This window comes from Diabrotica virgifera, chromosome 7 (genome assembly GCF_917563875.1).
Source record: "Diabrotica virgifera virgifera chromosome 7, PGI_DIABVI_V3a".
Classification (NCBI taxonomy): domain Eukaryota; kingdom Metazoa; phylum Arthropoda; class Insecta; order Coleoptera; family Chrysomelidae; genus Diabrotica; species Diabrotica virgifera.
In genome coordinates, this window is record NC_065449.1 from 173,262,037 (window position 1) to 173,276,211 (window position 14,175).

At 32.3% G+C, this 14,175-nt stretch overlaps 1 protein-coding gene across 1 annotated transcript in view; it reads right to left on the reverse strand.

Annotated features, from left to right (window-relative positions):
- Window positions 1–1,975: 1,975 nt before the first annotated feature.
- The window catches only part of LOC114330224 (gustatory receptor for sugar taste 43a-like), a 119,859-nt gene continuing 107,659 nt past the window's right edge, over window positions 1,976–14,175 (reverse strand). The window contains exons 7-8 of the mRNA XM_028279548.2: window positions 3,560–3,649; window positions 1,976–2,063 (exon numbers count right to left, since the gene is read on the reverse strand). Of these exons, the coding sequence (XP_028135349.1) occupies window positions 2,001–2,063; window positions 3,560–3,649 (153 nt within the window). The 3' untranslated portion in view covers window positions 1,976–2,000. The remainder of the gene's footprint in view (window positions 2,064–3,559; window positions 3,650–14,175) is intronic.

Below are 14,175 nucleotides of genomic sequence, written 5' to 3' on the forward strand. Positions count from 1 at the left end.
TAGTAGACCGTCCTGGTCTGAATCCGGCCTGGTATTCTCCTAAGAATTGTTTTATGAAATTACTTAATCTCCGGTTTATGACTCACACCTTCTAACTCACATAGAGTAAGAACATGGTGTACAGGATTTATATTAGCATTCAAAAGAAATAAGAATAATCCATATCGATTTAACTTTTAAAGGTTTTACACAAACATTATCTACAATTATTGTTTACAGTAAATAATTGGATGACATTGATTTGGAAATGTAGGCCACTCGTTTCAAGAACACCCAAGTCAGCGATTTTGATATTATGAGTATTTCACGGTCGCAACGGTGTCAATCATAACAGAACAATTACGAGTTTATTTATAGATACGGAGAAAGTAAAGCAGGGATCATTCATTATTCATCATTTATTATTTAGACATCAATGTAGTTAGAATATAGACTTTGTCCACCAACTCTTTACTAGCGTATGTAGTGATTAAATAAACATATTATGAGTGCTTAGTGTATTCCTGATATCCATCCCCTAGCAGAGAGACGTTTATCCTTTATAATAACCCATTTTATTATAATGCCTCTATAGTTTTTGTAGTTGAGTCTGTCCCCGTCTTGTGGATTGGGCATATAATTGTTTTTTCAGTCTCCTGGAATTTCTTCTGTTCCACAAGTCTGTTATTAGTTTATGGAATCTATCTATCAGTGTGTGTCCTCCAATTTTGAGAATTTTGCCTGGTATGTTGTCAATTCCTGAAGCTTTTTTATTGTGATCATCTTACTTTTGGATAAAATCTACTCTCTTTTGTAAAATTCTTGATGTAACTGTATGCGGCAGGGATACATATTTTCCGAGGATTTTTGCTGCCGAACTTTGACTAATGTCATGTTTTCGTGAAATTTTACGACTGCTGATATTGGTATCCTCAGTAGTAGCTAACAATATGATATTCCTTTTCTATGCTTTTAATAGTTGTGGTTCTTTAGTTTTTTTCATATTATACAACTGACCAAGAATAAACAAAGCGGTTCAAGAATTTTTCAAAAATTCTCACGTTTGACTCACGACCAACTAGATCCAGACATAGAAATAAAACGTAGAATAGCAATGACTAAAACTAACTTTTACGAAAATGAAGTCATTTCTTTGCAATAATCATCTAAGTTTAGAACTAAGAGAAAGAATGGTCAAGTGCTATGTTTGGTCCATACTTTTGTATAGTGCAGAAGTGTGGACGCTAAAAGTATCGATTATGAACAGAATTAAAGCATTGGAAATGTGGATTCATAGACGGATGCTGAAGATACCCTGGACAGCAAGAAAAACTAATGAAGAAGTACTAAGGAAGGTCAACAAAGATAGAGAACTGCTAAAGACTGTTAAACATCGAAAAATGTCTTATCTGGGACATATAGTGAGGGGAAGTCGATATAAAATATTACAACTGATCCTTAAAGGCAAAATAGAGGGTCGTAGAGGTTTAGGAAGAAAACAAGTTTCTTGGTTAAAAAACATTCGTGAATGGACTCAGATATCAAATGAAGGACAACTATTCCATATTGCAGAAGATCGAGAAGCCTTCGCAATGGTGATCGCCAACGTCGGATAATTCTGATATGGCACGTGAAGAAGAAGATATCGCTGTAAGTCGCTGTTATATATTCCAGATGAAAGTAGGCAGTTTCTCGAACTGTGTCATAATAACCAGATCATATCTGTTAATTATACTACATACTGAAAACATATTTTTAAAATTAAAGTCACACAGTCCTATTAACAAGATAATAAATAATACGGAAACTGTAATTTTTTAAAGCCTATTGTTTTACCGTTGTTAACTGATCGGTACAAGTGGCCTTTTACTTATAATTGCTTGTCATGCAATTTTTTAATAAAATTTTCTTGACTTACAATACTGCTGATAGAACGTTAATCTAAATAAAGTGGGTGAAAAGAATACAACAGTAAAAATCAGAAAAATCTAAATATGTTTTATTTACTACTATACAGAGTATTACTGTGCCGTATTATTAAACTGGAATAATATTACTAAGTATGTGGTAACAGCTCCAGCAATCTGAAAAAATAAAGATATCTTTTAAACGAAATACCAAATATAATGAAAAAATATTTCCTTAAAATACGCTGCTAAACTGTATAATAATATTTGTAATCCTAACTACACTCTCCTACACACAAATAACATTTCCCACGACTGTCGCAAAAAATCGAGATATTTAAACTAAAGAACTTATAACGAGTTATGGTTTTAACATTAATTTGTTCACATATTTGCTATCTACAGACCCAATTCTACCACGCTGGACAATACATACTCTAATACTCCATACGTTAATACTTCTTTAATAGCCCACCCAAAAAACGACACAAATCCCACCCTCATTAATAACTTCTATCAAAAAATTTTAACAAAATATCACGACCATAATAATATTTTCACTGACGCTTCAAGAACTGAAAATAGCTGTGCCGCAGCATTTATAACAGATGCAATGAAATCCGCTATACGAATACCTATTTTGCGCTCGAATTTTGCCAAAATAATACAGATTCTAATATTCTACTAATTACAAATTCACTATCAGTACTTCAAAGCATAAAATAGGTCTATTCATCTCATACTATTATCCAAAAAATAAAATGTATGATACATCGTATGCAAAGCAGAAATATAAACATTCACTTCCTTTGGGTACCTTCACACAGGTATTTCAGGTAATGAAAAGGTCGATACCCTAGCACTTAAAGCAACTACTGTGTCTGAATATCAAGTAATACTGTGAACAAGTTTGGCAGCGTTGTTGGGATTCGAATAGCTCAAAGCTCAAAAAGATCAAACCTTACATCAATTTCTAGCTCCAGCTCCCTGAAAATAGAAGAGAACAAGTGGTAATAAACCGACTAGGAATCGGGCATACAACATTAACCCATAAGCATCTAATAACCAAAGAACTACCACCACAATGCTCATACTGTAGATGCCTGATAACAGTCCAGCACATTCTTACAGAATTGTCCACTTTACTCGTATGAACGAAACATAAACAACATTTCTGAAGAGCCAAGTCAGCTGAAGAATATATTAAATTATAATTTATCCAGTACAATTAATTATCTTAAGGATATAAATTTATTTCATAAATTGTAATAGTTATATTGTAATTTTCAACATCCGCTAATAACCTCCCATGGTTGATGCGGCTTTAAATAAATAAGAAAAAAACAAATATAATATTTTTTGCAATATATGTATACAGACCAAGCGAAGAAAAAAATCGAAAAAAACACGGTCCATAAAAATTACATCATAGACTGTCAACCACAGGTTTTCAAAGAAATCTAAAAATCAAATTTCCAAGTGGAGTGTTGGATTCTGAACTATTTCCACGCAAAGAGGTTGTCCGCACTCTAACGAAAGAATTTTCGAATGTGCAAAATTTTCGAATCATAAATGAATTTGTTATCCCGATTTTCGATTTTACAAGAGCATAAACATATTTATGACCGAATAAAAAAAATGTGAGTTATTATCTCCTAACCCATAAAACTTACCGAAGTTAATAATGATCGATTTATTTTAAAGAATCCACATGACGAAAAATTTAATTTGCAATAACTTAGTTGTAACGATAATATGGTCAGCTGAAACAGAAAAAAGATAAAGCGTTAGTCTTCTCAAATTTATAATTTTTTGTTGAAATTATTTATACTTTAACATAGGCTTAATCAAAATTCGGCTTAGGTCGAGGAGTACGAAACGGAGACACTATTTTTAACCAAAATTGTTCACGGCAGCTGTGAACGGTCAATGGCGAGATAATATTATCGGTACCTATTAGACCAGGACGAATCTGTTTTGAGGTGGATGTGAGAGGTGGCATTCGGATTTTTGCAGATAAAGTTAGGTGCCAGGTTGCAGATAAAGCAGGCTAACTTCGTTAATTGTAATTGACTTATGCTCCTTCTCAAATATGCCCGGAACATTAATAAAAAAGTTAAAACATTTAAAAATTTCGATAAACGTCGAATTTTTTCTACTTTCTATGCTTATGACTTTAAATCGATTCATTTTGGAACAAAGTCGTAGAAAAATAAACTAAAGATAATTAAATTTTGTATGACATACGACTGATTAAAAATATCTGAAATTATTACCCGTTCTGCAAAATAGCAATAAATACAAAATAAGGGGGAAAAATAAGCCTGTTTTTGTTCAATGTTTTTCAACCACTTTGGTTGCATTTAGAACCTCTGTAATTCGCTTAAAAAAACCGTCCACCAAATTTCATTAAAATCGACCCAATAGATTTTGCATAATAATTTTGCAATCTAAATTTTTTCAAAAAAGTTCAAATTTTTTAAAAACTTCCTGAACAAAAAGTAGACCATTCAAAAGTTTTCCTTTTTTTTCATATAAACAGGCACTTTACATATCTAATACATCTTGCAGCATTAAAATAGGATTATTTAAGCAGCCTCAGCAATTTTTTAAAGTTATAAACAATTTTTTGGCTTTTAAAAAAATTAGTGCTGTCGCCAGGAGGGGGTGCAACGGCCTCCTTTATTTAGATGGACTTACCCAAGTTTTTTTTTTATTTATTTTGACCCGTGCGTCGATAAGATTGTTAGGAAGAAAGAACTTGAGGAATTACATAACATCGATTTTTTGCACAAATAACCATTTTTTTGTATTTCTTGGGTCATTGTAAGCAAAAAATGTTCTTACAAGTTTTTTCGTAGGATGCATAGTTTTCGAGATAAACGCTGTTAAACTTTCAAAAAATCGAAAAATTGCAATTTTTGAACCCGAATAACTTTTGATTTAAAAGTAAAATGGCAATTCTTCTGACAGCATTTAAAAGTTTAAGTCAAATTATACCGGTTTTGATTATTTGCATTGCTAAAAATTAATTTTTAATTTTTAAACAAACTATTTGTTTATAAGCCCAAAAATTGTTTATAACTTTAAAACATTGCTGAGGCCGCTTAAATAATCCGATTTTAATTCTGTAAAGTGTATTAGATAGATAGAGCGCCTCTTTGTATGTAAAAAAATTAGCCAACTTCTAAATGGTCCACTTTTTGTTCAGAACGTTTTTAAAAAATTTGAGCTTTTTAAAAAAAAGTTAGATTGCAAATTTATTATGCAAAATCTATTAAGTCGATGTAATTTGATAGACGGTTTAAGTATGTTATAAAAATTTTCTAAGCGAATTACTAAGGTTCTAAGTGCCACCAAAATAATTAAAAAACATTGAATAGCAACAGGCTTATTTTGCCCCCTTATTTTGTATTTATTGCTATATTGCAGAAAGGGTAATACTTAAAGACATTTTTAACCCGTCATAATATATCATACAAAATTCAATTATCTTTATTTTATTTCTCTGCAACTTTGTTCCAAAACGAATCGTTTTAAAGTTATACGCAAATAAAGTAGAAAAAAATCGACGTTTTTCGAAATTTTTAAATATTTTAATTTTTTTATTATTGTTCCAGGCATGTTTGAGAAGAAGCATAAGTCAATTATTATTATTACTGAAGGTGTCACCCAACTTTATCTGCAAAAATCTTAATGCCACCTCTCACATAAAAAAATAGACGTTTTTTCATAAATCAGTCCTGGTCTATATTTTATAATTGGAGAAAGAAAATCATATTTTGAGGTTTGCGGATATGATTTGATTTTAATAATCGCATACAACAAGAAACATACAATTTCTATGATACATTATCTTATAACTCTGTCTTAAAAAGCAGGGTTAAAGATAATGTTTGAAAAAACTAAATTTATCCGCAAAATTTATCCACTAAATTTATCAAATTCCGCAACGAGCGGAAATATAACTATTGATAATAACCAACAGTCAAAGGTGAAGAAACCAATGACGAACACGATTACAAATCAGAAGACAGATATATCACTAAAGAATTCAAGTAAAAACGAAAATGAAGATCTTCAATAGACTATCGCCAGGTACTCATGGAATACCGAACGTACCGCTGAAATACGGCGGTCAGGCACTCATTAATTGGCTCACAACATTGTTTAACAAAATCTTAGACACATCAGAGATAACACAAGATTGGCATACCAGTATCACAATATCGATTTTTAAGAACAGACAAAGAATATGTCCGGACAACTACAGAGGATAAATCTCGTAAATACGACAATAAAGTTATTTATTATTTACAGGCATACTCAAGGATGAATTGGAATCACAGCTAAAGAACAGAGAAGAACAGCAAGGATTCAGAAAGACAGGTCGACGACGGACGCAATATTTGTCATGAAACAAGTGAAAGAGAAGTCGATTGAAAATCACAAACCCGCCTATATTTATTTATAGACCTAACAAAATCAGTTGAGAGAGTCAGACTTAGCGATATATTACAGAAAATGAAGCAAAAAAGGATACCGGCAAACACTGTGGAGGTCATAAGCCAAATGAACAATAACAACATGATAACAATTGAATCGTTTATTTCAGAAAGGGGTCAAGTCACAAAAACCTGCTTTTGAGAAAAACAAAAAAAAAAGTGTTTACATTCAACAAAAATTTTATTTATATAAAATAAAAATTCTCACTAATAACCTGTAGTGTTTGTCAAAAAGTATTGTATTTTTCAAAAATTTATCTTGTTAATTTGTTTAAGAAAAAAATAAATAATTTTTTGCAATTGGCCCCTTTTTGAAATAAAGTTGGTGTTTACATTCAACAAAAATTTTATTTATATAAAATAAAAATTCTCATTAATAACCTGTAGTGTTTGTCAAAAAGTATTGTACTTTTTAAAAATTTATTTTGTTAATTTGTTTAAAAAAAAATAAATAATTTTTTGCACTTGGCCCCTTTCTGAAATAAAGTTGGTGGTTACACAATTTTTAAGCAAGGAGTCATGCGTTTCATGGCCCCTTTCTGCACTAAACGCTAATTTCTCTGCGCTGCCAAAGCAACACTATGGCAGCAATTGATTCCTTTCTGCAACAAAAGCTGTATTTACGTTTAAATTAAAAAATTTCACCAAAAACTCATTTTGTCAAAATTAGTCACTTGACAGGCAGGGAACTCAGCCCATTTCTATTCAATATCCTAATATTCTAATGGATAAAATAATATAAGCTGTGGAATCGCTACAACCAGGATACAGACTCGGTCACAGTAGAATCAGTATAGTGTGCTATGCGGATGATGCAGCGATAACCTACAAAGACAACCTTATCGATTCTATATACCAAGCATGTCGACGACTCAAAATGAACATATCCACGCAGGAATCAAAATGGATTACCATTGCGAAAGATCCAATTAGATGCACCCTCGTGGTAGAGGGAAACCCATAGAATAGCTAAACCAGTTCAAATGTTTAGGTGTAGATAAATCAAGTTAACATGATCCAGCCAGAGACCTAAGAGGGCAAATAAACAAGGCCGCAGTTATGTCCGGATGTTTGAGCGATGTGGTCTGGAATAACCCATATATGAGAACGGACAGCAAATTTATAATTTATAAAACTTGCTTCAGACCTGTTATGACCTACGGCATTGAATCAAGAGAAGACACCAATAAAACCAAAAGCATGCTACGAACAGCCAAAATGAAGACAATAAGAGCAATAGCAGGAAAGACCAAAAGGGATAGACTACGAAACACCATCATCAGGGAAGAATGTGGCGTGCAAGATGTAGTAAGATGGGGTAAGCAAAGACGAACAGAATAGTTAACCCTCGTAAGGCGATGCTTAGATTCTTACGCAAACAACGGTACGGGGTGCATTTGCACCCCATCTGTATATCCATTTTTTATATGTGAACGTCGGGGAAATCAATTTGAAAGATAATTAGGACTTATTTATTATAGTACGAAACATAATTTTCTTTTCATTTCTTCTTAAGAAAATATTATCGTCGCAAGACAAACACATGAAATTCTTCACAGAATGAGCAACAGAAAGTTTTTACACACAATAAGTTTTGCCGGGACTTTCGGTATTTTTTCTCTGACATAAGTAACACCGATCTTGTTTCGTAGCTCTGTTAGATCCAGGTGGAACATCAGAAACGTCCAGCTCAGGATACGAAATTTCCATCATTTGCATCGAAAAGTAATTTTTTTCAAAAAAGCACGTAAACGCAAAGAGTTTTAAATGCTTTAATGGGTGGAATATGTTAAATTGAATTTAACACGAATAAAAAATTGACAAAAATCAAAAAAATTTATTAAAAAAGATAGGTGAGAAAAACGAGGTCTGGGGTGCAGCTGCACCCCGCACCGCCTTACGATGGTTAAGTCATGTAAAAAAGAAAGGAGGAGCACAGATTATCAAGAATTGCTCTAAAAGGGAAACCACCTGGCAATCGTCCAATGGGGTTACCAAAAAAATAGATGGAGGGATAGCTGGCAGTCTACCTCTCAAGAAATAGTTCAATGTCGAAATTAATAGATCGACAGATTTGCAACAAGTATAAGAAGACAAAGAAGAAGAAAATAATCCCATAAAACAGACACCTACAACTGTTTGGAACACGATATCAAAATAAACAGACACAATCAAATACATTAGATAAAAAAACGTTTAGGACTTATATGGGTAGCATTTGACAAACTAAGCCAAATTTTAACAAATTCAGTAACGACATGTCTTAACTGAAAGGTTTATAACCGATGTATTTTAAAATAACATAAGGTTTTAAAACCAGTTACGGAATAAAATTGTTTTTGTCTATGTGTTAAACAATTATAAAAACACCGGAACCCGTCAATTTTTAAATTAAAATGTGCACTTTTTATACATTTTATAGGTAAACGGTGATTTAAGTCAAGCATAGACCATCATCTTTATTTTTAATGAAACACCCTGTATATTTCGATGTATAAGTCAAACAATGGGCTTATCTAATTGCATGGACAATAGGCAGATTCTAGTCTTCCTCCCATGGGGAGCAATCCTTGTGAACCAACAAATCCTTTTAATTGCAATAACTGATCGTTTGAAAGAGATTTGTTAGGAGAGAGCTCAGACATTTATCTGGCAAATTACTGAGATTATACTGACTTTATGATGTAATCCTTCTAATCTTAATTTAGATTGAGAAATTTCTAATTCTTAGTCCATTCACTCACAGTGAAATATTGCAAATCCTCCGAATTGTAAAAAACCGCTTGGATTGACATGAAGCCACACACATAGCTAACATTCCAAGAAAAAAATGATACAACTGTGCCAACGTGTGGTTTTGCCCTGGAGATGAGTACCACTCATTCTTGGAGGTGAAACAATATACGTTCAAAAAGTCCGAAAGTGGATAAGCTCACTAATTCTAAGCAACTTTTGTTCTATAGTCTTTTCACCGAGTCAATACTTTTCGAGGTAGCTACATATTTGGAAGTGAATATGTTCATTTACAACAAAAAAAAACATGTTTTAAGACGATTTTTCGTACGTATTTTATCGAAAAAAATATTTTTAGCAAAAATAAAGCTGAAAAATGAAAAAAAAAATGGTGTATGTATGTATGAAGTCTGCAAACCCAGTAGAAGCAGAGTTGTAGCTGAAAGGTATGTTCTTATTGGTCGAATGCCAAATTGAATATTTAAACGTGTCATAACCAAATAATGAAGCAATTTTCAGGAAAATCTCTTCACAACTTTTTTAAAGTGTTAAAAAATGCTTTATTACTGTTTTTTAAAAAGTTTTTAGCATCAAAATTAAGCAAGTTGCGCTGAAAATAACGTGGCCCATTTTTTGGTAAAAAAAATCGTGAAAATCACCTCTAAATTGGTATCCTAAATAAAATTAATCGTTATTGTTTTTTACAATTAACTTTACTTAGGTACCTGTATTTTTTATATGTAGGAACTTTTTTTTTTTTATTTTACAAAATAGTCGCATCAACCTCGGAGGTTATTAGCGACATATACATATACATAAGGTAATTTATTTACAGATGTTAGATTTTGTTAAGTACATTGATATCTTTAAGGAATTTTACCAAGTGTTCAATTTTACAATTTTCTCCTAAGATTTCACTTGTTGATCCGATGATGTGGTTGTTCTGTCTCTGCAACTGGTATTTTGGACACTCTGCAAGTACATGCTTAACACTTAGTGGGATATTACAGTTTTCACATAAAGTGGGATTAGTGTGACCAATTATGTGTCCGTGGGTAAGTCGGGTATGTCCTAGACGAAGGCGAGTAACAATGTCATGGTGAGTTCTGTTGTGAATTTGAGATTTCCACGGTTTTACAAACGTTTTCACTTCGCGAAGTTTTGAAGTTAAACTGTCCCACTGGTTTTGCCACAGATTTTTGACTTTCACTTTAATAAATGATTTTAAATCATTAAGAACTACATCTCTCACTTCACTCGCGGTTTCACTGTCCCTGGCTTGTTGGGCTGTCCGATCCGCCGCTTCATTTCCTTGGAGGCCAATGTGTGAAGGAACCCATAGGAATTGTACAATATGGTTGTTGTTTTGAATGGTAGCTAGTTCTTTTTTAATTAGGAGAGCAATTGGATGCTTCGTGTACAGTTGGTTAATGGTATGGATGGAACTGAGGGAATCGGTAATTATAAGAGCATTGGATATATTACTGGAGTTAATATGAACGAGAGATTGATAGATGGCGTATAGCTCGCCAGTATGTATACAGCTTAAGGATGGTAGTTTATACTCACGTGTACTATTTGGAGTAATGACAGCTGCCCCAACTCCAGTAGATGTTTTAGAAGCGTCTGTATATATATGATAGGATTTAGAAAATTTTTTTAGTTTGTTGAATGTTATAGTTATAATTATTGAATGTTCAGCTCCTGGGATAATTCAGTCGATGTATCCGTGTCAGGTTCTTCATCCTCGTAGTTATCTTTTGTGAGCTGTCTCGTAATTTTTTTGTTAAGCTTTGTACATTTCAATTTTAATGAGCGTTCGGATGTATATGAATGAATTTTGGTTATGAGTTTTTTAAATCCTAGAATGTCTACTGTATATTTATTTACAACGCTGATAACATATTTTGTTCCATGAGCGTTTTCAAATAAATCAACTGTTTCCTCAAAAGTTAATATTTGCTTTTCGGAATTGAATAATTCTTTAATTGGTTGCATTAGCGTTTCTAATGGTATTGTTGATATTTTTGTTTTTATTCTTTTTTGTTTCTGAGTTGGCTTTGAAAATACATCGTCACTAGCTGATGTCTCAATCGGGGGTGATATTGCTTCAGATACAGTTCGTTTGGAGGATGTTTTAGATGTATTTTCTTCGTTGGATACGCTAAATTCTTTTGGTGCTGGATTCTGTTTATTTTCATTAACCGAGCAAGAATTATTGCTTAGACTGGAAGATGAAGGCTGGTTAGTAATGACTATGTGAGGTGAGGGGGCTGATGAGGTGGATATATTTGGTTTAGATATCACTGGCATTGTATTATCTGTAGTTGATGTATCAAGAGGTGTTAGGTTGGTTGTAGATAATATTTTTGTTAGTGGCGTTGAATTATTTGATATGTTTGTAGAAGTGCATGTTGTTGAAGGTGTAATAGCAGTCGTTTCTGTTGAAGTTACTGTACTAGGTTCGTTTCTGTTTGAAAGTGTAGCAGTTGGGACAGCTGTTTCTGAGTGATTTACATTTACTGAGCAACTACTGGAAATATGGCCATGTTGTTTGCAAATGAAACATAAGTTGTCTAATGTCAAAAAAATTCGATTTGTAGTATCTTCATGAGTTATTAAAATGGTATCGGGAATTGGACCTGTGGGTGGAGATACGTAAATATGTCGACGGAAACTGAGTACATGTTTGTATTCAGGATTGTTGGTTCCTATTCGCAAAAATGACATTGATGAAGTTTATTTTAGCCCTAAGAGCAGTAGTTCGTTTTCTATTACCTTATGCGGGATAGTGGGAGAAACATTGGATATTAGGAGTCTTTCACTTGGAGTAATTAGTCTACGGACTTGAATTTGTGTATTGTTTACAGTGATGAAACCTCTACTGTTTGAAAAAAATTCATCTACGACTTGTTTGGTTGAGAAATAGATACAGATACGATTGTTGGTGATTCTTGATGAAAAAATAATGTGTTTTGGACTAACTAAAGCTCCTACCGCTAACAAGTATTCTTCTAATTTAACATCGTTGAGAGAATTAAAAACTACTGCTTGTAGCTTGGATGGATAGATTGTTTCTTTTTGTCTACTAGCTGCAGCAGAGTAAGATAAAGGTTTTTGTGATGTGGATTGCGATAATGATTCATCGCTATTATTAGTGACGTCGAATTCCATTTCTCAACACCATTTGATTTTCCTAAGTACGGACCTGTTCCGCTTCGGATTTTGGTAATTGTCTTTAAAGACAAAAAATTGGTGTCGATCAATGACTGGTGTTGTTTATTGACGGTTTTATAAAATTCTTTGGTTATGAAATACTTATTAATAGAAAAATATGTACTCACAGAAAATGTTTTTCTATACACACTTAACTAACACTATTATACTTGATGTTAACGTAGTGTAAGAATACTATGATTGGTTTTTGTAAGTTAAATTTTATTATTTGTCAGGATCGATCAAAAAGCATGTGTGCTTATTCGATATCAGTGCCGGACTCATATGTAGGAACTGTAAGTTTCACAGTTCAAAGTGCTTACTTTTGAAAAAAACAATTTATTTGGGATGCTAATGCTAGGAACTTAAAAAAGAAAATTAAAGCTTTTGTAAACTATTTAAAAAAGTTATGAAAACGTTTTCCCGAAAAGTGCATAATTTGTTGGTCATTTTACGTTGAAATTTTATAACATAGTTACAACTTTGCTTATATAGTACAATCATTCAAGCTTAAAATTGATCCAAACCTCGCAATTCTAATTGCCTCCATCGATCTTCTTGAAAATTTGAAATTAAGTTCATTTTACCCTCCTCTTCAAACCTGCCTTGGTCGCAAAGTATGCTTTTTATTTTTAAGGCGTGAAAACTACCCCTTACTCCAATAAATTGAAAACTAATGAATTAAAGCGGAAATGGGCTATAATTATGTTCAAATATGTTAAAATGTTGATTGGTTTAAATGATGACTTTAATATTATTATATTTTACAGCTCACAACCCTTAAAATCAGCCCCTCATACAAATACTATTTAAAAATTATGTTCAAGAAACATATTTTTTTTTATTTTGGATCGTAATAGGAGAATTTCTTTCCTTCAAATACAAGAAATCTGACACTTAATCTTTCTAATAATGCAACCACCAAATACCACCCCTAACAATGAAACTTGAAAACATTGAAAATTGATAAATGGAAGCAGTTATAGACGTCAATATGTTTAAACATGCTAATTTTTGTTGTTTTTTCAATATTTCAATATTTTTATATATAACTACCCTTAAAAACTACCCCTCATACAGTTATGAAAAAATAGCTGAGATTATGAAGTCATTAAATTTTCGACCTCAAATAGAAAAAATATATATTATTTAAATAAAAAAAAAAACTTGGTTCAAGTTTTTAATGTGAATCAACACCTAAAAACTACCTCTTCTCATAAAAATTGGGGAAAAAATATTTTTGAAAGCTTGAAGTAATGGAATTCGTTAAAAAAATAAAAATTAATTGTTGCTTATTATATAATGATATATTTAAATAATTTGTATCCAATAAAAATATACGTTTGAGGGAAATTAAAAGTTGTAAACTTCACATTTTGACGATAAAGAAAAATATTTATTTTACGACATTAAAATAAGTATAAAATTAATATGATTTTTAAAGTATATATCAATGATTTAACGTCAACTTCCAATTTCGTCTATTTCTTCTGCATCAACTTCCTTTTCTTCTTCGTTGACAGGAGGACAATTTTGGCACCTATCACCAGAGAAAGAACCGCAATATTGATTGCAATATAATCCAAGTTTGCGACACCCACAAGTTGAACCACATCCTTTTTTGCAATTGCAAAATATCATTTAAAGCAGTTCTGCTGGTGCAGGAATATCCGTCATGTTGTTTGGTACCAAGGTGCCATTCACTTTTGTCCATCCCCAATCTGCAAATTTGAGAGTTTTGTTGTCCGATATGTAAATACAAAGCATACACTGCATGTATAAAAAAATAAATACTCCAAAAAACCTCAAAATTTTCACGTTCCGTGACTTCCAAA